Source organism: Beta vulgaris, chromosome 8, assembly GCF_026745355.1.
Source record: "Beta vulgaris subsp. vulgaris cultivar EL10 chromosome 8, EL10.2, whole genome shotgun sequence".
Classification (NCBI taxonomy): domain Eukaryota; kingdom Viridiplantae; phylum Streptophyta; class Magnoliopsida; order Caryophyllales; family Amaranthaceae; genus Beta; species Beta vulgaris.
Window position 1 is genome coordinate 45596021 of NC_079209.1, and position 19277 is coordinate 45615297.

Below are 19277 nucleotides of genomic sequence, written 5' to 3' on the forward strand. Positions count from 1 at the left end.
AGGTGAAGATGGAGGTTTAGAGTGAAGAGGAAGAAAAAAATGGGGTTGATTATGAGTTGATTTCTGGGTGGGAGAATGAGTTTGCAGTGGGGGGAGTTGCCATGATTTGTTCATGGAGGAAGAAGACGGTTTCATGCGTCAATTCAAGATTTATGAGGATTATTCTCATGACTTTGATGAAGGTGTTCCTGACATCCCCTTGAGTCCCTTCCATGAAAAGGAGGATTTGGATCCAAGGTAGCATTCCTATCTACTGTTGCGAAGAGGAACTCGTTAGAGTTCCTGAGGTTTTGTTATCTTCTCTATCCTATTTCTATGTATTTTGTGATTGTGTATAATTGTCGCCTTATGATAATTTATGATGTTGGTATGCTGTGTGTGGTGCTAAAATTAGTCGCCAACTCTGTTATGAGTCCCATGGCATTGTGATGATAATTCTTAGTCTCTGGTTCTTACTATATTTATTTATGATTTCATGTTTGGATTGTTTTAGAATAAATTGATGCCTTATGATGATTTATGATGTTGGTATGTTGTGCGTGGTGCTGAAATTAGTCGCCAACTCTATTATGAGTCCCATGGCACTGTGATGATAATTCTTAGTCTTTGTTTCTTGCTAAAATTATCTATCGTTTCATGTTTGGATTGTGTAGGTTGGACTTATTACTGTTGGATTGTGGTGTTTGGTTGGTTGGACTTACTGTTGGATTGTGTTGGTTGGTTGGTTGTACTTACTGTTGGATTGTGTTGGTTGGACTTACTGTTGGATTGTGTTGGTTGGTTGGTTGTACTTACTGTTGGATTGTGTTGGTTGTACTTACTGTTGGATTGTGTTGGTTGGACTAACTGTTGGATTGTGTTGGTTGGACTTAGTGTTGGTAGGTTTGTTGCTTGGTTGGTTGGTTCCATTGCATTCCTTTCATGGTTAGTTTATGTTGGATTGTCTGGGAATTTGTGTTGCCCTATATACTTTAGTTAGTTTGATGTTTGGTTGCTTAGGTTGATTTGAGTCCTTTTTACGTCTCAATGATCATTTAGTGAGAGATAATAGTCACACATAATGCAAATGATGAAGGGACTCAACATATCACATAACCCATGTTATGGGCTTCACGTTTTGATGCACTATGTGCTTCAAACTTGTTGACGAATCAAACATGGGTTATGTTTGATGATTTTGTTAATCCCTAATGCATTAAAGAAGTCAAATGATGTTAAGTTTTCATTTTAGTGATTGTCTGCCATATACAACTTGGGTGGAGAGTTCCCATAACCTGATCTCATTTGTAAAGAAAAGTAATAAGACATAACAACACTTAACTATAATTATCTTCATAACATGCACTACATTACATGATTGCCTCAACATTTACATATTTATACAAAAGACACATAACCAGACTTGTTTATGTTCCTTCTACACAAAAAGTTTCTACACAATTTTTTTTATCATGTTCCTATTAATACTTAGTCTCCTGCTAGGTGTAACAATCATCAAATAAAATAATACCACTCTTGTTACCTACCAACTCTAACCATGACCCACATTCTCTCTTCTTAAAATAACATATTACTACTTTTACTAACTACTCCCTCTGTTTTTTTTATCATTCCTACTTTTCTGTGCGCGTCTTTCAATGCACGTTTTAAAACTTAAATATCTTTCATTATATATTAGTAAAAATTATAACGATTGAATATTAATAAAATACTAATTGAGACGAATCAAACAAGACCCCACATGACTATGTTTTTTCTTATAAATTGAGAACATTTGAGAAGATTCTCTCTATACATGAATAGTGTCAAAATTCCAAGTGAGAAAGATAAAAAAAACCAGAGGGAGTACTAATTAACTCTTATCACATCTACTTCCCAATAAAATAACAATTGATAATCAAACAATAACTTATCATCTAAAACTACATGCCTTGATAAGTGCCAAGAGTATTTTAGGACGGATGGAGTATTATCCTAACAACAATTAAGATAAGTATATTCATTTTACAAAATAGTAATTAAATATGGTCACAATTGATATCCAACTAGTGTGAAAAGTCAATATAATGCATCTGCTAAGAAATGAAGGAAGTATATGTTTGATATTATACATTATCAGTTTAATAATTTCATAGATCATAGATAATTATTATAATACATTCACATAATTAGTCATCTAAGAGCAACTTCAATGGTGAGCATTAGGGACTTGCTAGCAATTTTTTTTAAGCAATTAGCCTAACCATTGAATTTAGTAGTTGAAATTTCATTTGCTAGTCAATGTAGCTTAACTAAGCCAATTTGCAGCTAAAGCTATGGGCCCATTTGGGAATTTCGGACCATTTTGGTAAATTATTTCTATATTATTCCCTACAAAAAACTATCTCACTTCAAGTGTGACCTATTCAAGCAACAAGTATATTAACTAATCATTATGAGAGTTTTGACTTTAAGTTGAGTTAGCTAGACAAACCTAGTAGCACTCTAAGGGCTTGTTCTCCCCAGCTTATTTCCAGTTCAATTCAGTTCAGTCATTTAGTTCTCTGATAATAAAACAATGATTATTATTATTATTATTATTATTATTATTATTATTATTATTATTACTACTACTACTACTACTATTACTATTATTATTATAAATATTAATATCATGATTATAATTATTATTATTATATTATTATGTTATTATTACTCCTATTACTATTGCTTTGAAAAATAACGTGCGTCTCTTTATATATTTTGTGAAAGAAAAAAAACCTAATACTTATTCGATTAGGTAATATTTTTTCGAGTCCAAAATCTCAACTAAAATAAAGCATAAAGACGCATAATTGTAGAAAAATTAAAATCTAGCACAATCAAAACAACCGATCGACGACAAAGAAAAAAGATTTAAAAATAAAAAAGGAAAGATTTTGAGCTCTTTGCAAAATTGCAGTAAAAAAACATGAAAAATAATGTACACACCCTATTAAATTTGTAACATTATTTTTAAGAGTTGGGTGATATAATGTATTATATATTTCTATATTCTAATTTTGTTCGTCAAGTTATTAGTTTATCGGTTTATTACAGACTAATTCATCTATCTCACAATAATTTATTATAATTTATTAAATTATTTTATTTAATAACTTATCATTAATAATAAATCATTATTATGAATTTATTATTAATTAAATAATATAATATTATATTATTATCATTACTATTAGTTATAATATAACTCAATTCAATTCAATTTAGTTCGGTTCAGTTCAATTCAGTTCTGCTTAGCTGTTTTATGCCGAAGAGAACAAGTCATAAGCCAACTTTCATTTTGCTCTATTTTCAGAGTTGCTCTAATGCTATACCTTTTTAATTCATTAATCTCATAAACAAATCACATGTTAGAATCACATGATCATATACTAATCTAATATTTCCCGACCATTTATTGAGGAAATGGAGCTATCAAAGCTTGAAGAAAAACAAACCAAAATCAAATAGCTACTTGCTACCGTATACCAGTATCCATCCATATTCCATCATAATCAATGTTAGACTGAAACCTACTTCTAAATCGTACATTTCCCAACAAATTAAAAATACTAGCAATAAAAGTCCCATATACTACAATAAAAGGAATATATGCTGTCAACGAAGTCTCAATAAAATCCACGCCTCAAATTCTTGACTCAACACACACATACATGATACAGAAGAGAGTAGAGTAGTAGTATAGCGCACAGCAGCAGCAGCACAGTAGAGCAGCACAGAAGCCTTAGAATGCGCGCGTGAAATCTAAATCTCCAATCTCTTTCTCTCTCTCTTCTGTGCGCACCTCAATTTTCCCCCTTTCCTCTTTCTATTACTTGTTTCTTTTTCCCTCCCTCTTTTCTCTTCTCTTCTTGAGAGATTTTCTCTCTCCTCACAAACAACAATGAGGATACTCTCTCTCTCATCACTTCTCATTCTCGATCTTCTCTTCTTCTCTATATCTTTTTCTCTATCTCTTAACGATTCCTTCGTTGAGCGCAACAATGCCGATCTTAATCTCATTGATGCTAACTCTACCAATTCTACTGGTAGTTTCGCTGACATGTTCGATCGTGCTTTGGAGAAGGAATTTACCGAGAATGATCAAACTGAAGGTTTCTGTTTTTTCAGATTGTTTTGTGTGTTTTGATTTAGATCTGATGTTGTGTTGTTTTGCATTTTGTTTTGCATAATTTTGTGTTTTCAGTTGTTGGAAATTGCGTGAGTTAGGGTTTTTCGGATTTTTTTTCGTTTTGGTTGGTTGAAGTTAGGGTTGGTAGATGATTAGATCAGTGGTGATTTCTTGTCGGTGTGAAGAATGTGGATCTTTTGTTAGTTTTTTTGGAGAATGATGTAACTAAATGTAGTTGCTTATTATTGTAGCGACTGATTCTGGGAGTTTTAACAACAGTGTTGCGGAGCAGCAGGTTAGTTATGTTGTTTCTTGATGATTTTGATCCTTTTTTTATTTTATTTGGCATGCTTAATCTGGAAATCTTGATTCGTGAGTTTAGTAGAATTTGCATGTTTGAGGATCTTTGTTTTGTGAATTGTTATGAGTTTAAATCCCTTAAATCTGGAAAATTTGTTCAGTGGAGGCACATGCAAAGTGATTTAGTTATCTATTAATTGACATTGTTTCCGTATCCGGCTCTTTGGATATCTTTGCACACCTTTATATGAAAGATAAGGAGAGATGATATTTCTAGTTTGTGGGTGTTATTTGTGTCCTGTGAGGGGATTAATTGTGACATTTATAAATCGTTTGATAAATATGTCGAATAGGAGTGTTATTGATTTTATTTTTCTCAAGGGATGATGAACTTGGGTGCTGATTTCAGCCGGCTATATATGGTCTATGTTAAGTATTACAAGTTCTTGTAGCATATCCGGTTTGAAGGGTTGAACGGAGATGATATGGTGGAATGAATGCTCCAAGTAAGATTATTTCTAAGAGCAGAGTCTCTGTCATTGTTGATCATTGAAAGAATTCTCTGGTAAAAGTGTCAATAAAGACTGCTACTTTGGAATGAAACATTGAATCTAACTCTTCAAAATCATCTGGATGTGAATAATATAGGATAGTAATTCTTCCTCGTGACAGATCTATGGCAAGATAGATGTGTCATCTAGGGTATAATAGGGTTAAATTACAAATATTTGCCACTATGTATTATCAGCTAATTGAGCTTGTGTTACGATGGTAATGTCTCCTCTCACTACTTTGTTGTATTTACTATTACTTTGAGCATTTCTTTTAATCCTTTTGATCTTTCAGAGCAAATCTATGAAATGAAATCTATAATATTTGTCACTCCAAAATGCAAAAGCACCAGGATATAGCATCCTAGCTTACATACCCTAAGAGTTTGGAAGGATTGCAGATCAGGAGTTGTTATTAGGCTATAATAATCTCTATGCTAGTACCTTAACATGTAAATGGCACAAGTGTTCTTAGTTCTCCACTGACTTGGAATCTGATTTGGCTACTACCTTCAACACTATGAATGTCAATCCCCTTACCCACGATTCTGGGGACCTCTTCCAACATGACCGTGTAGCATGGTGAATTTTATACCTTTCTAACATTCAAGTACTACTTATGTGTTGGTTGGCAATGGCAATTGTATACTAGTGATGGCCTGATGTGTTTTGGTACAAAACACCTTTTCCCCAACTCACTCTAGCCTATGTCCTCAACACCCCTCACATTATCTAAAACTTGTATGCATTATTAACAATTGAAAATAATGTTTCTGCTGGTTTGGACCCCCCCCCCCTTCTCATTGAAGGATCTTGTCATACGATTGGGGGGTTAGTGAATAGCTTTAGAAACCTTGAACTTGCTACGTTGTTTATGCCATTTGCGCTTATTTTCCTGTGTGATGCATGATATGATTGTCTAGCACATATTGGGCATCATGCGTTTAGCTTTCGTAAGAATTAACAAGTCTTTTCTTGTAATAAGGAAATTAAATTCAAATAGTGTCTCTTCTCTCAACTTGCGATACATACACACTTTTGCGGTAACAGTCATGGAACCACTTATGTGGGATATGTGGGTGGTTTCTGGCTGTTGTGGGGGTGCGGCCTTACACCTCGGTCGCGGAAGCTTAAAATACTTTACATTGCGGTGATTTGCTGAGATCTAATGGCATGGATGCTTCAATCCAGAACAGTGAAACCAGTAACGCGGGACGTACGACCGAATCGCGTGCTGAGTCGTTCGTACCGAATCGCGGAACGAACGCGACCCAAATCGCCGCGGTTCGCGTCTCAGTACGGTGGTCATGGCGTTTCCTTTTTCTTCTTCAAGTACCCAAAGTAGAGGACCGAGAGAGAGAGGAGGAAAGAAAAGAAGATTAAAAATCACAGATCTAGGGTTGATTCGAAAACCTAGATCTGGAAATTGAAGAGGAAAATGCTTATACTAGGATAAATTACCACGGGGCTTTGGTTCTAGCAAGAATTCCGAGCCAGATGGTGTTGTCAGATCCCTGGATCTCCGGCAGAGGCGGTCGGCAGCGGCGGTTGGCAGTTGGCTTTCTCTCATTCTTTCCCTAGCCTCCGACATTTCCTTTCTCTGTCTTCCTCTTCTTTTTTTTTTCATTTAATGGGCCTCCAGTCAGTTTCTAAATACGTGGGTGTGCCCCTCCCCCTTCTCTTTATTTTTTTTTCTTTTTGACTTTTTCTTAAAGTTTTACCAACTAGGGTTTTAAAGAAAGCATTAAAGTGGGCTAGGTATAGTTGGGCCTTTAAAAAAAAAACTGTCATAACTCATAACACCAAACGTTCCCGATTCACTCAAGGTAGCGTTTCCCGTTTCCGTTTCCGTCCCGCGTTTCGTATCGAATTTTGTTCCTTGTATCACTGATCCAGAAAGCTGTATCGTTACAACAAGCAATCTAAGGCACTAGGCTGTTAAGCTAGATGGTATTCGTAGTGATTAGTGAAAGGATTCTGGAAGCGTGCTGAGACTGTATATTTCTCACCAAGAGAGGTTTAAATAGAAGATAAAAACGTGTACAAAAAGCTGTGGGAGAGCCAAATATTGATATTGACCACTCTCTCTCTATTGTTATCTTTTGGTCTAACTATCTGTTTGCTGTCTCCACCTTGATGGAGCTTTCTTTTGATTTGTCTCTGCTCCGACTTTGACCAACTTTTTCTTCTCTCAGATCTCGAACTTCCTTCTCTCAAAGGAGTAGGCTGAAAGGATTAGTTTCCTAGAAAAAGGAAGGGCCGATTAAGAATTAAAGTATATGAAGGGTTGAGAGTGCCAAAGTGGTCAAAAGGAGGGTTGGTTACATGGCATTTTTAAGCTCTTTGTTATTTGATGTATATATGCTTATATAAGTACTTAAAATATCATTGAAATTAAAACACATATAAATGGAGATTTTTGTTTTAAGTTGTTTGGACGCTTTATGAAATTTTGAGGATTGCCATCTTGTTTCTGTTTTCGTTTTATATTTCTCTGCAACATAGTTGAAATATTGTCTGTACTGTTAGAGAATTATAAACGCTATGCAAATTCTTATCTCGGCTATTTAAAGATTTTGTGCTTATTAAGACTTAGCTGTTTGTGAGCCTCATATTAGTATACTTCTTTTGGTATTAGCCATAGGGTCCATGGAGGAAGGGAGTTGACAAATTGGCTTGTTTATAAGGTTTATATTATATGCTGCTTATGGATCCTACTTTTGTGTTGCTTTTAGTTCATTGTATGTAGTCGTGCTTATTCTTTAACGAAGTTCTCTTATAAGTATTCTGATGATCATCTAAAAGACTATTCTGAAGATAAATCTATTTGTCTCATTCAGGCTGTTCTGGAGACAGTTGCTAGAGTGAGGTCGAAGAAAAATGACACGAAGCAGGAGAAGTATGTAGTTTATTCTGTGGATGAACAAGCTGGTTTGAGCATAATTTAGTACTTTTTTATGATTATGCATCAAATTAAAGGGAAATCTATTGGTGCTTGATACTTGATAGCTGATATATTTGAGGTGTTTCTGAAACTAATCTGACCCTAAGAATTTAACTTCTTGTTGTTTGATATGCGTTAGCATAATTTCATTGCAATCTCTGACGACTCTAATTTTATTGAGAAAAATTTGCCATCTTTGAATATAGTTGAATAGTTAGTTCCAATGTCGAGTATTTTCAGTTTTCTGCTTCTGGAAATTGCTGACCCATTTTATGGTACTCATGGTACTTTGTGGGTTTGAGTTTGTCATCATTATTTGAATACTCTAAATGTGCCGTGTTTCTGTTTCAGGTCTTTTCAGCTTCATAATGTTTTCAATTTGGACAATGAGAACCAAGCTGAGGATACACCTACATTGATAGATAGAAAGGTACATTCCATAAGTGTCACTGGATATCTACCTCAGTAGCAGCATCTTGCCTAAAATTTCTTGTCACCTTATACGAGACATGATTAACTTATGGTCCAGCTTTTGGATTTTTTTTTTTTTTTTTATTCAGGATAATGTGTTCATTATATCCAATCCAAAATCTAAGTACCCTATGCTGCAACTAGACCTAAGGTTTGTCTATTTATTCTATCAGTTGATTTATAAGGTGGTAATAGTCAGCTTATCTCTAAGGGCTCTATTGCTGCAGATTGATATCAGAGCTGGTTGTTGCCATTGTATCAGCAACATGTGGTGGCATTGCATTTGCATGTGCTGGACAGCCGGTATGATTGTTGATGCCATTTGTCTTAATGGAACTTCTTTCCCTTTGGTGAAAACATCATTGATAAAGCTACTGTGTGATACTTAAACTTGAAAGACAGTTTATTGATTTCACTTCATAGTAGATTACAGTAATTGCTTTCAGATCTTCGTAGATTGAGTGGTATTGTTGTTGTGATTGGTGCATCTATTACTTCATGACATGTAGCTCGTAGCCGTGTATCACTCTGTTTGTGGGATCTTGGGAGGTTAAAGTGTCTGCATCTTCTTACTGAGTCTCTTCATTGTTCAGTATCCTTATCTTCTACTGAACGATTAGCACTTATGACACAGACTCTTAGGGCCTGGGCCCTGGAGTATACAAATTTTTACAAATTGACTGGTGTGACACTTGGATCACTACTTGTGTTTAACACTTGTAGCCTAGTGCAAGTACTATGAATATGCATTTTTCCCTTGAAGTAGTAGAGACCTCGCCCTGATGATGTGGATTTGCCTTGTTTCTTTTGCGGCTTCTCACTTATGTGGGACTTCCTTTTTTAGGAGGGGTCCTCATGATTGGGTGATGCAGTTAGATATATGTTTCGAAGCCTTGATTGTTGTTTTATTTTTCAACTGCGCCAGCTTGAAGAGCATGAGGTGGGCATAGTTATGGTGGTTTTCCTGTAGAGCTCGATTTTAAAACATGTGCAAAATTTCTTTTAGGTTCTAGTTTTCATTCTCTCTCTATCTCAACCAACATCTGGATGTCAAAGGTTTCAGAGAAGGTGAAAGCTTTATGTGAGCAGCAGGTTTTGGGAAACTTTACCATAAAGATAAACTGCGATTTAAGCACCCAAACATAGCTTTTCGCTACTGTATATTTCCTGCTTTTGAGGCGGGGAGAATGGAAAGCTGTCCTCTTTGCTGTGAAGTTTTAATTTTTTATATGTCAATGAAATTCCTTTTTTAAGCATTTTCTTATTCTACATCTTACGCTAGTATCCTGCTTCTTTCTATTCAATTATTTTCCCTTTTTTCAGTCTATGATTACATTATTCTTCTCAACATGTTTAGAACCAGTCAACTCAGTGGCAGCTTGAGATTACATGAAATCGTTTTGTTATGTACTACATGATATTATATTCTTAGTGACTGTTTAATATATATCAGCAATAATGTTTCTCTTATATTTCATTACATGAGTATTCTTGCCTCATTACATTATAAAACCAACCCTGACAACAACTTACAACCAAACCTTGAATATCGTTTGACTGAATCTGTTTAAAGTGGGTGGCAGGGTATAGTGCATGATATTGACCATGGTATTAAGTGTGCTAGTTAACAATAGATGACTCATTTATCTGTATATCTAACTATCATAGTATTTAGTCATTTGTACGATATTTCTAAATAATTTAAAATCAATGTACAAGGATTTATTTAATTATTTAATTTAAAAACGTAAATTACAGTTAAATCCCCTTAGCTTGAACAATTACTTTTTCTACATATACTTTCTGAAAACATTCTCCAAAGGCATGAATAGCAGGTGGTCCTGTACGAACCCGGCTGGCCAGGCCATTTCTGGCCCAAAGTTTCGCCTGGGTTGGCGTGGCAAACAGAGCCAGCCCTGTAACGCTTACAGGCTAGAGTCATCCCCGTACTTCCTTTATTACTCAATATTAGTTAGCTATTTTGGGAAATTTGATAATGATCTAATAGTATTATAGGAAAGTATTTTTTTTCTTCTTCCTAGACATCCTAAAATAGCTTAGGTGGCTTTTCTTTGTAGATGGAGGATGTAGTGTGTAAGGAAAATGTTGTAACTATTAGAGGCGCATGTATGACACTTTTCATGAATTTTCTTGTCTAGTATGAACGTTTTGCCCTGTACTGAAAACAAAAGTCAATATTACTCTTAACCATGGAAGGACAACATTGCAGGTTATTACTGGGTATCTGCTTGCAGGATCTATTATTGGACCTGGAGGCTTCAGTTTTGTAACTGAAATGGTGCAGGTATGCTTTTTGAAGACCCCTTTTGCATAAAAAAGAAGCAGGTTATAAGGTCATTTGTGTTACCATAACATTATGGCATATGAACGAATTATGCATGTTATTATCATAATCTCAATGTGATCCTCGGAAGAAGAAGAAAAAATCCTTTTTACCTTGTGGAGATGAGCAGAGGAGGAATAAAACCTGTGTGTGAACAGGGATCCTCTGGACCATTTTTCTTTTTTTCTTTTTCGTGAAAAAAGGAAACTGCATTATTTTATTAGATGATTAGATCCAACCACAAAGTTACTACAATCTGATATGTAAGCATTCATATGATGATTAAGGGGAAAGAGAAAGGCAATAATTACATATATGCAATCATCTAATCTTCGAGCTTCCTTTGCCAAAATATCTGCCACCTTCTTGTGTCTACTTGGAACATGGCTGATCTTTAAATCTTTAAATTTTCTACACAACTCCTTGTATAGACTTTCACTTACATCCTTTTAAATTTTACCCATTTGTAATATGTGACTAACAATGCTGTGAGTCACATATTTCAAAATGGGTAAACTTTGAGGGAAGGATATACTTTCTGCTAATCTTTGGGTGGATATTCTAGTGTCTAAATGTATGCCATTGTTCTGTTTCTGCAGGTTGAGACAGTGGCTCAATTTGGTGTTATATTTCTTTTATTTGCGCTAGGCTTGGAATTCTCTGCAGCCAAGGTCTAAATGAAGTTTATGATGCCTTTTTGAACCTTAGAGCTTTGAAGTTTATCAAATAATTCTCTAACAAGTTTCATGTATAACTACTGTGCAGCTTCGTGTGGTACGAGCAGTAGCAATTCTGGGGGGCATATGCCAAATTTTCCTGTTCATGTTTCTCTGTGGGATAACAGCTTCAGTATGTCTCTTCTTATTATGGAGTAATTTATAGGGATCTTATATAGAAAATATTGAATTTAGGATATATTGATGGGACAGTTTGACCAGCCACAAGAGATCTCTTGCACTTTATGTATTTATACATTCGTTTGTTTCGGATAAGGAGAAGTTATAGCATTGTACCTTCTAAGCAATCTGCAGCATATATTGCTGTGCAGGAGTGCCCTCATTTCTTAAGTCTCTAGAGGGTTTTTTCAGTTGATTATCTTTGCATTAATGTGGTTTACATAGTGGGTCGTACAGTAATGACTTTTATTGTGGATATTCAAATCTAAGGTTGCAACCATCTTTTGTAATCCGACTTCCTTCGTCCCATATTTGTCTTACCGCTAATTCATTTGAGGGTTTCCTAAAACAATCTCCCCATTTCGGTTTTCTTTTTTTAAAAATTGAATTCACTTTCTCTTTCCATCACATCAACCCTTCCCCCCTCTCCATTCCAACATTTTTTTTTCTTACTACATCCTCTCTGTTTTTATCACAATTGTTTGATGTATTTTAAATCTAACAACTATCTACGTGCCATTTACAAACGGGAAGATAAATGTGGGACAGAAGAAGTAACTAATTTTGAAAAAGGATCGAAGGAGCCTCATAGTGGATGTAAACATCATGTGAAGCTTTTGGTAATCACTTACCTTTTTTTACTGTCTTCTGCAACAGTCCTGGTTGAGACTTTGCCATCTATTTACACAAATTATCTGGTTCTACTCTTTCTTGTGAAAGTCAGACATCCTTGAATATCTATCGATCTTTATGTTGTGTGATTTACTGATCTCTTCTAGTTGCCTTATGGGTGGGTTTCTGATCAAGCTTCTAAATGTTTTTACAGTTATGTGGTGCTAAAACTTCTGAAGGTGTTTTTGTTGGCTTATTCCTGTCGATGTCATCAACAGCAGTGGTATGTCTCCTTTCTTTGTATTTGGGCTCGTTGTATCATGTTTCTATATATTCAGTGCTCTCTTGGTGCTAAGCTAGCTCTTTTATGGTGAAGTAGCCTGACAACATGTAGCACTAATTGAAATAGTGATGTTGGCTGGAATAACGTTTTTGGCCAGAGTGTTGTTTCTTCCTGGTTTTTATGAAAGAATATTTAGTGGAAGTTGATGAGATTTTCATATCTAAGCTAATGAGTGTCTTTTAGCTGTAAGAAGTGGTGTCTGTCTTTTTTCAGTTCATGATCTACATGACTGATTCTTTGCTGATATCTATTGTTTATTTATTTGAAAATGTGAAAATATCTGTATATTTTTTGTTCATGTATTCATATTTTACTTTCAATATTCTGTTGTAAAAAGTAACATTTCCAAACTTGTTAATCATGATTCTGAGGCTATATTTTGTAACCGCTTTAGGTCTTGAAGTTTTTGATGGAAAGAAATAGTGTTAATTCTCTTCATGGTCAAGTCACTATCGGCACCCTGATCTTACAGGTTTGTGTTTTTTTGTGCTTTCAGTTATCATTGCCAAGTAGGAAACTTTCTATTAGAATATCATTTAAACTAAAGGGGGATTAGTGGTTATGACTTGTGACAGTGGGAACTTTATGCTTCATATGCTCAGCATGTCTGTTGTTTGGTTGTGCACTCTTGTGCTTCTAATCATTAATATTTCGTTGATGCTAGGACTGTACTGTAGGATTGCTTTTTGCGTTCTTACCAGTTCTTGGTGGTAGCTCCGGTGTTCTTCAAGGTGTTATATCCATGAGTAAATCGTAAGTTATTTCTACCTAATTGCTTGATAAGGTTCTATATCAGTTCATGAGTTGGTGTTTACTTGGAGAGGGGCAAGCATAAGCTTCACAGTTCGACATGATATTAGTTGTCTCTGGAAGGGGATGGAAATGGTGATAAGAGTTGATGCTTTAAAATATTAGTGAATAAATTTCATGTGTTTTTTCTAATTTTTTTCACCCGTGTTACTCTGACATATAAGTCTACAATGATTTAAAACATCTTGTGCTTTATGGATTTGCATTTATGAAGTACTTGTATGTTCCATCTAAAATAATTTTCTTGATGCTTTCCTTTAGCCTCCCTTTTTGTACCTCTCATATTTAGGACATGGAAGTAAATCATCAAGGTGACTGCTTTTTGCTATGCATGAGTTCCGTCACAGCTATTTTTGACCTATTAACCCCCTCATTTTTCGCCTTGACTCCACCGCATTCTTTCCTATATTAACCATAATTCCACACCTTTTTTCGCTCCTCGATACTATGCCAGATGAAAATGCATTCCTTAGTATAAGCAGCCTATTCATCCTACTGCATCCTTGAGTCCCTGACCATAATGGATGGATGGTGTCTTTATATTGCCAAAATCACTTATTGTTGGGGATATCTACACGACCTCTGATAAAGAAAGCTTCCAGCAGCTTAAATTATGATAGATTTTTGGTTAGCTTATTTTATTTTGACGTATTAGCTGTTTTGCACTGCTGTAACTTTTGGATAACTTTCTTTCTCAAGACTGTTTGGAATCTTTCTAGTATATTTTGCATATCTTCCACAAGACAGTTGGACTAGTGGTTAATTTTTACATTTGAATGAAGGACTGAGTTCTGTGTTTAGTGGATGATGATATGTGGTCGATAGAATTTGGGCTGAATGAAAGGTAAGATGAATAGAGGGGGCTGAAGTGGTGTTGATGAGATGATGCTTTTCAGTTTTCTTTGGGAGAGGGACTGAGGTGGCATGAGTAATGATTGGAGCCAATGCTGAGTAATATCATATTCATGCTTTCATGGTGTTAGTGCTGCTTATCCAGTGTGAGATGGTGTTGAGGCTATTCATATCTTGTTGGTGAATTTTTTTTTCTCCCGCTCCAAGAAAAACCTGATTATCTTGCTTATCAAAAAAAAAAGTTGTGTGTTTGGATACAGATCTAAAATCAGAATTGTTTTTATGTGGGATCTACTCATCTAAGTATTTTCAAGTCCTTTACTTTGTAGTGCCCATGTCAGTATTCTCATTCATTATTCCAAAATCATGTGTGGAATCCAGGTTTCTCACTTTGATCTCCTTTTTGGCGATCTTGTCAATATTAACTCGAACTCTTGTCCCGCGGTTCCTTAAGCTGATGATAAGTCTTTCTTCAGAGGTGAACATTCTATTTTCTCTGAACAATGTTATTTCTGATTGTTGTTTCTATGTTATTGACTCATTGAACTGCATCATTATATGTGCAGACAAATGAACTTTATCAATTGGCATCAGTCGCTTTCTGCTTGCTCGTTGCTTGGGTTAGCCTCAGTTTTCCCTACTATTAAGTTTCCTTTTATCTTTGATGTTCTCATCTTTGATTAATGTAGTTTTTCTTTAAGATCTGTGTAGTGATGCCATGTGTTTCTCCGTTTTGCCGATTATTTGACATGTATGTATCTTATCAGTGTAGTGATAAGCTGGGTCTAAGCCTTGAATTGGGATCCTTTGCGGCTGGAGTTATGATTTCAACCACTGATCTTGCTCAGCATACACTTGAACAGGTAAAGCCTCTTACTTCAAAGATCTTGTTTATTCTTTTATTTCCTTTTTCTGCATCATTGTGAAAGCCTTATTAACTACTACCTCCATTTCAAATTAATTGTTACACTTTGACATTTTACACTATTCACAAATTGCACTTTGACCTTCGTTTGTGATTTATACCTGAATAAAAACATAGTCATGTAGGATCTTGTTAGATTCGTATTAGTATTTATTTTATTAATATGTACTTTTTATAATTTTTACAAATACAAAACTAAAGATATATGTCCTCAAAGTTTTGCATTGGCATGCGTGAAAAGTGTAAGTGTAACAATTAATTTGAAACAGAGGTAGTATTATAACTGTGGTTACCCGTCAAAATTAAGTTTTTCTCTCTATAGACGAGTCTAAAGAACAACAGGAAACATATTTTTCCCCAATAGAATTTGGTTACCCGTGAACTTTCTTACAATTATTTTCTCTGTTTGAAGCTATAATCCTTGAAAAATCTAATCTTAGAAAAGCAAGTTATGGACATTACAACTACATACTTCCTCAGTTCTCCATTAATTACAACGCTTCCCTTTTCAGGCTCTTTCACAGTAGTTGTAGCTTGACCTTTTTGCATATGATGTCTCTCCGTCTCTCTCATTACTATGGGCTCCTAAATAAATGTGTCCCTCTTTTTAACTCTCTCCTCATTATATGGGCTCCTAAATAAATGTGTTCCACCCCCATGTCGTAGAGGAAATAGAACAGAGGAAGCGTTACAAGTTTAGGTTGAGATTGGTTACGTTTGGGTTGTTTGACCACTGATGTCTAACGTGGCCTGTCTGTTTAACTGAGGAGATGATATATTTTACTGTATAATGTAGTATGGGATGATAGTGGTGAAAGTTGGCAATGTTTGGCCATTGAAACCAAATATGTCAGATTATTTTGAAATGGATTGACTGATGGAGTATGTGTTGTTTTCTCTCCTGACAAATGTGCATTGTGTTTTGACTTCACTTCATTTATCATTATCTCAACCTTTTGCTAGGTAGTTTCTTCATTTGCTTTTTATTTTTTTTCTGTAGCAAGCACAGTGCTTTCCAGTTCATCAAGTCCCTCTGCATAGAATATTTTTGTAGAGAATTTTTTTCATATGTCATGCTTACTATTGTAGATTGAGCCAATTCGGAACTTCTTTGCTGCTCTTTTCCTTGCAAGCATCGGAATGCTGATACATGTTCATTTCCTCTGGAATCATGTTGACATTTTACTGGCAGCTGTCATATTAGTGATTATCATTAAAACTGTTGTGGTTGCGGTTGTAGTCAAGGCATTTGGTTACAACAATAAACAATCACTGCTGGTAAGAGTTCATCCTCTTTAATAACAGCTTTACGTAATTACAAATGTTTGTTCTTTGTGATCAAACAATAATACTTTTTAACAACAGGTTGGGATGTCCTTGGCACAAATTGGAGAATTTGCTTTTGTTCTCCTGAGCCGTGCTTCTAATTTGCATCTGGTTGGGGTTAGTACATATTATTTCTATCTTTGGATCTTATCGTGCTGAGAGATCTTTAAATTTTGTTGCTGAAATAGTGATTTAGCCTGCTATGACTATGCTTGCTTTCTCAAGAGTCAAGACCAATTTCTTTACTAGTGCTCCTGCATCATAGGTAGCTGATGGGGTCTAGGGGGAGTGTTGTTTCGTTGGTTATACTTTTCTGGTTATTTTAACCCCCAGCTTTTCCGTTTTCTTCACATCTCAAGCATAGCATAATGAGTGTAATTCTCACTTGCAGGGAAAAGTTTACTTATTGTTGCTTGGCACAACTGCTCTCAGTTTGGTGAGTCTGACTACTTGACATGTTCTAATCGTTGTGTATCCCTGAATTGTGTTGGAGTTATTTTCTTAACTGTGATTTGTATGTATCTTTAGTCTTTTTCTGCATTCAGCACTGATATATAGATGAACCATGGATTCTGGATTTTTATGTTGGCTTTCAGTTTATATTCTGCTTTGTGCTGATTCCACGCTTTCTGGGATATACTTTAATTACCGTGATGGAAGTGCGGGGAGTGCAAACATTGTTTACTTTTATACCTCTTCCAGTAAAATTTTTAATTTTTAAATCATAGATATCTTTTTGTTTGTATTATAACATCATAAACAGATTTTCTAGAACAGAAAATGCTTTTGAATTTCTATGCCCTGGCTGTTCAGCAACCGGAGTTGTTTTATTCAAATTGATATGAATTTAGTTGGATGTAAATAATTTTGAGCACTAGTTCCCCACCTCCTCCAATGGAAAGAATGAGGACAATGACTTATGTCCAGACAGCCTGCAGTAACACTGGCGAAAAAGGAACTTTTACAATCATTATTTACCATCTTCTCCCCCCTCCTCTCTCCCTCTCTCTCTCCTTTTGCCGTCTTTGCTTCATTTTCGATGGTTTGTCCTAGCATCGTGATTCACTGTTTATAATGCTTTTTAGACTGTCATAATTTTCACCCAAAGAAAATAATTATTTCAGGTGACAACACCATTACTTTTTAAGTTAATACCTGCAGTCGTACATCTTGGAGTATTGTTGCGGTGGTTTTCTCCTGAAAATTCTAGTGAGGTAATCATCTTCCTTTGTCCACCTTATTGTAGTAAGTAGTAACAGCTCAGTATGTAGAGTAGGTTGCTTGTTTAAAATGCTTTTGCATTTCTGCACCTGAAATAAAGTGTTTTGAGGTTACTTCATATGGCTTATCCTCCCAGATTGGATTTAAAGGCGATAGCCTTCGCTCAGACAGTGCTAAGCTTATTGGTTTGATCGTCCAAGGGCCTCATGATTCATGATATTAAATAAAAACATGAACCAGAAAAGCAAATTTCGGGTATTACCTGATGTGCTTCTTACTCTGGGGGACAGGTGCCTAAGAGTGCGAAGGAGGTTGACTGAAAATCAACTTTTGCCATGCTGCTCCAGAATTGGTGTCTACTGTATACAAAATCTCTGGCAAATTGCGTAGTGACGGTATATGGCAAGTAAAGAATGGAAAATGTACAAAGAAACAATTCAACTTGCCAAAGTTTACCTCAGATGATTGTGTTTCCACATTACGTGCATAATTTTTTGTATCATAGTGTTCATTTTTTGTAATGTAATTCATTTTATTTTTCCTGTTTTCCAACCCAACGGGGTTCTTCAGTTTAGTAGAACTTCGATGCAGCTATAGGATCGTTACTTGTATAATCAGAGCATATATTCTCCCGAGTGTTCCACACTAGATAGATCTAAAATGTAGTTACCGGCAATGAGCAAGAAAATTCTGTGCTTTTTGTAATTTGAGAATCTTCACTTCATGTTGAATGCAAATTTTGGGCGGTCGTATATTTTTTCTTTGATTTTTAGATGTTTTAAGTCGTATAATTCTAAGATGATTACTCCAAGATGAAAAGGAGCAAGTTTGAGTAGTTATTGAAAATGAAAAAAAAATAGTGGAAACTATATGGTGGCATTTGATTTCTATAATTTTGTTTCTTGTTTTCAGCAAATACGGTCCTGAGACCTATTTATCATATCACTGAAGTTGTAAATATATAGCCAATCACTGTGCTATAGGAAAGGAGAACATTAAGTTTGACATACATCTGCTGTATTCAATAGTTTTTGTTAGGTTGCTCTGTAATTGTCTTGCATACCATTTTAATGGGTTTGATAGATTTTCATTGTTTGCTTTATATATTGGTATGAGTTTGGAATTAGGAATGAAATCAAGGTGGTATAGGTTTGGAACTTGATACCTAATACCATGTGTTTGGTTTTATTTGGGAATGAAATTGTTTCTTCTATTTAATAATTAGAGGTATTGGCATGAGCCAAACCTACCTCCTCCCTTGGGTTTTTGAGCCCCATATCTTATGCATTTGAGGTATGAGTTTTAAATTTATCAAATTATTAAACAAACACTTGATATGGGTTTTGCTCATTCTAAACACATATCTCATACCAAAATCATATGAACAAACGCTTAGGGAATGATTCTTTTTTACCTTAGTTAAATAGTTTGGGCTGACAATGGATTGACCTGAATTGGTTTGAGGTGACCCGTTTACTTAAAAAGGTTGAGATACTCAACCCAACCTGTTTTATTAAACAGATTGAGAT

At 35.3% G+C, this 19277-nt stretch overlaps 1 protein-coding gene across 3 annotated transcripts; it reads left to right on the forward strand.

Annotated features, from left to right (window-relative positions):
* Positions 1-3725: 3725 nt before the first annotated feature.
* LOC104884366 (K(+) efflux antiporter 4) lies at positions 3726-18500 on the forward strand. Of its 3 annotated transcripts, none has more exons than XM_010669004.4 (20): positions 3726-4136; positions 4405-4448; positions 7845-7903; positions 8300-8378; positions 8509-8570; positions 8647-8722; positions 10650-10724; positions 11363-11434; positions 11529-11612; positions 12486-12554; positions 13009-13086; positions 13279-13367; positions 14658-14754; positions 14843-14896; positions 15044-15139; positions 16291-16479; positions 16567-16644; positions 16919-16963; positions 17652-17741; positions 18039-18500. In XM_010669004.4, exons 1-20 carry the CDS (start codon positions 3926-3928, stop codon positions 18066-18068), a joined length of 1677 nt encoding a protein of 558 aa, XP_010667306.1. In that variant the 5' UTR covers positions 3726-3925; the 3' UTR covers positions 18069-18500. The 3 variants fall into 3 exon arrangements, with proteins under 3 accessions (XP_010667306.1, XP_010667305.1, XP_010667307.1); XM_010669003.4 differs by having other exon boundaries at positions 3727-4136; positions 17885-18500; XM_010669005.3 differs by lacking the exons at positions 3726-4136; positions 4405-4448 and adding an exon at positions 4936-4959 and having other exon boundaries at positions 17885-18500.
* Positions 18501-19277: the final 777 nt, after the last annotated feature.

Coding starts and splice junctions, on each gene's coding strand:
- LOC104884366 (XM_010669003.4), top strand. CDS start 3,926: ATGAGGATACTCTCTCTCTCATCACTTCTCATTCTCGATCTTCTCTTC. Junction 8,379..8,508: donor CTACATTGATAGATAGAAAG/GTACATTCCATA, acceptor TTTTTTATTCAG/GATAATGTGTTCATTATATC. Junction 11,435..11,528: donor TGGAATTCTCTGCAGCCAAG/GTCTAAATGAAG, acceptor ACTACTGTGCAG/CTTCGTGTGGTACGAGCAGT.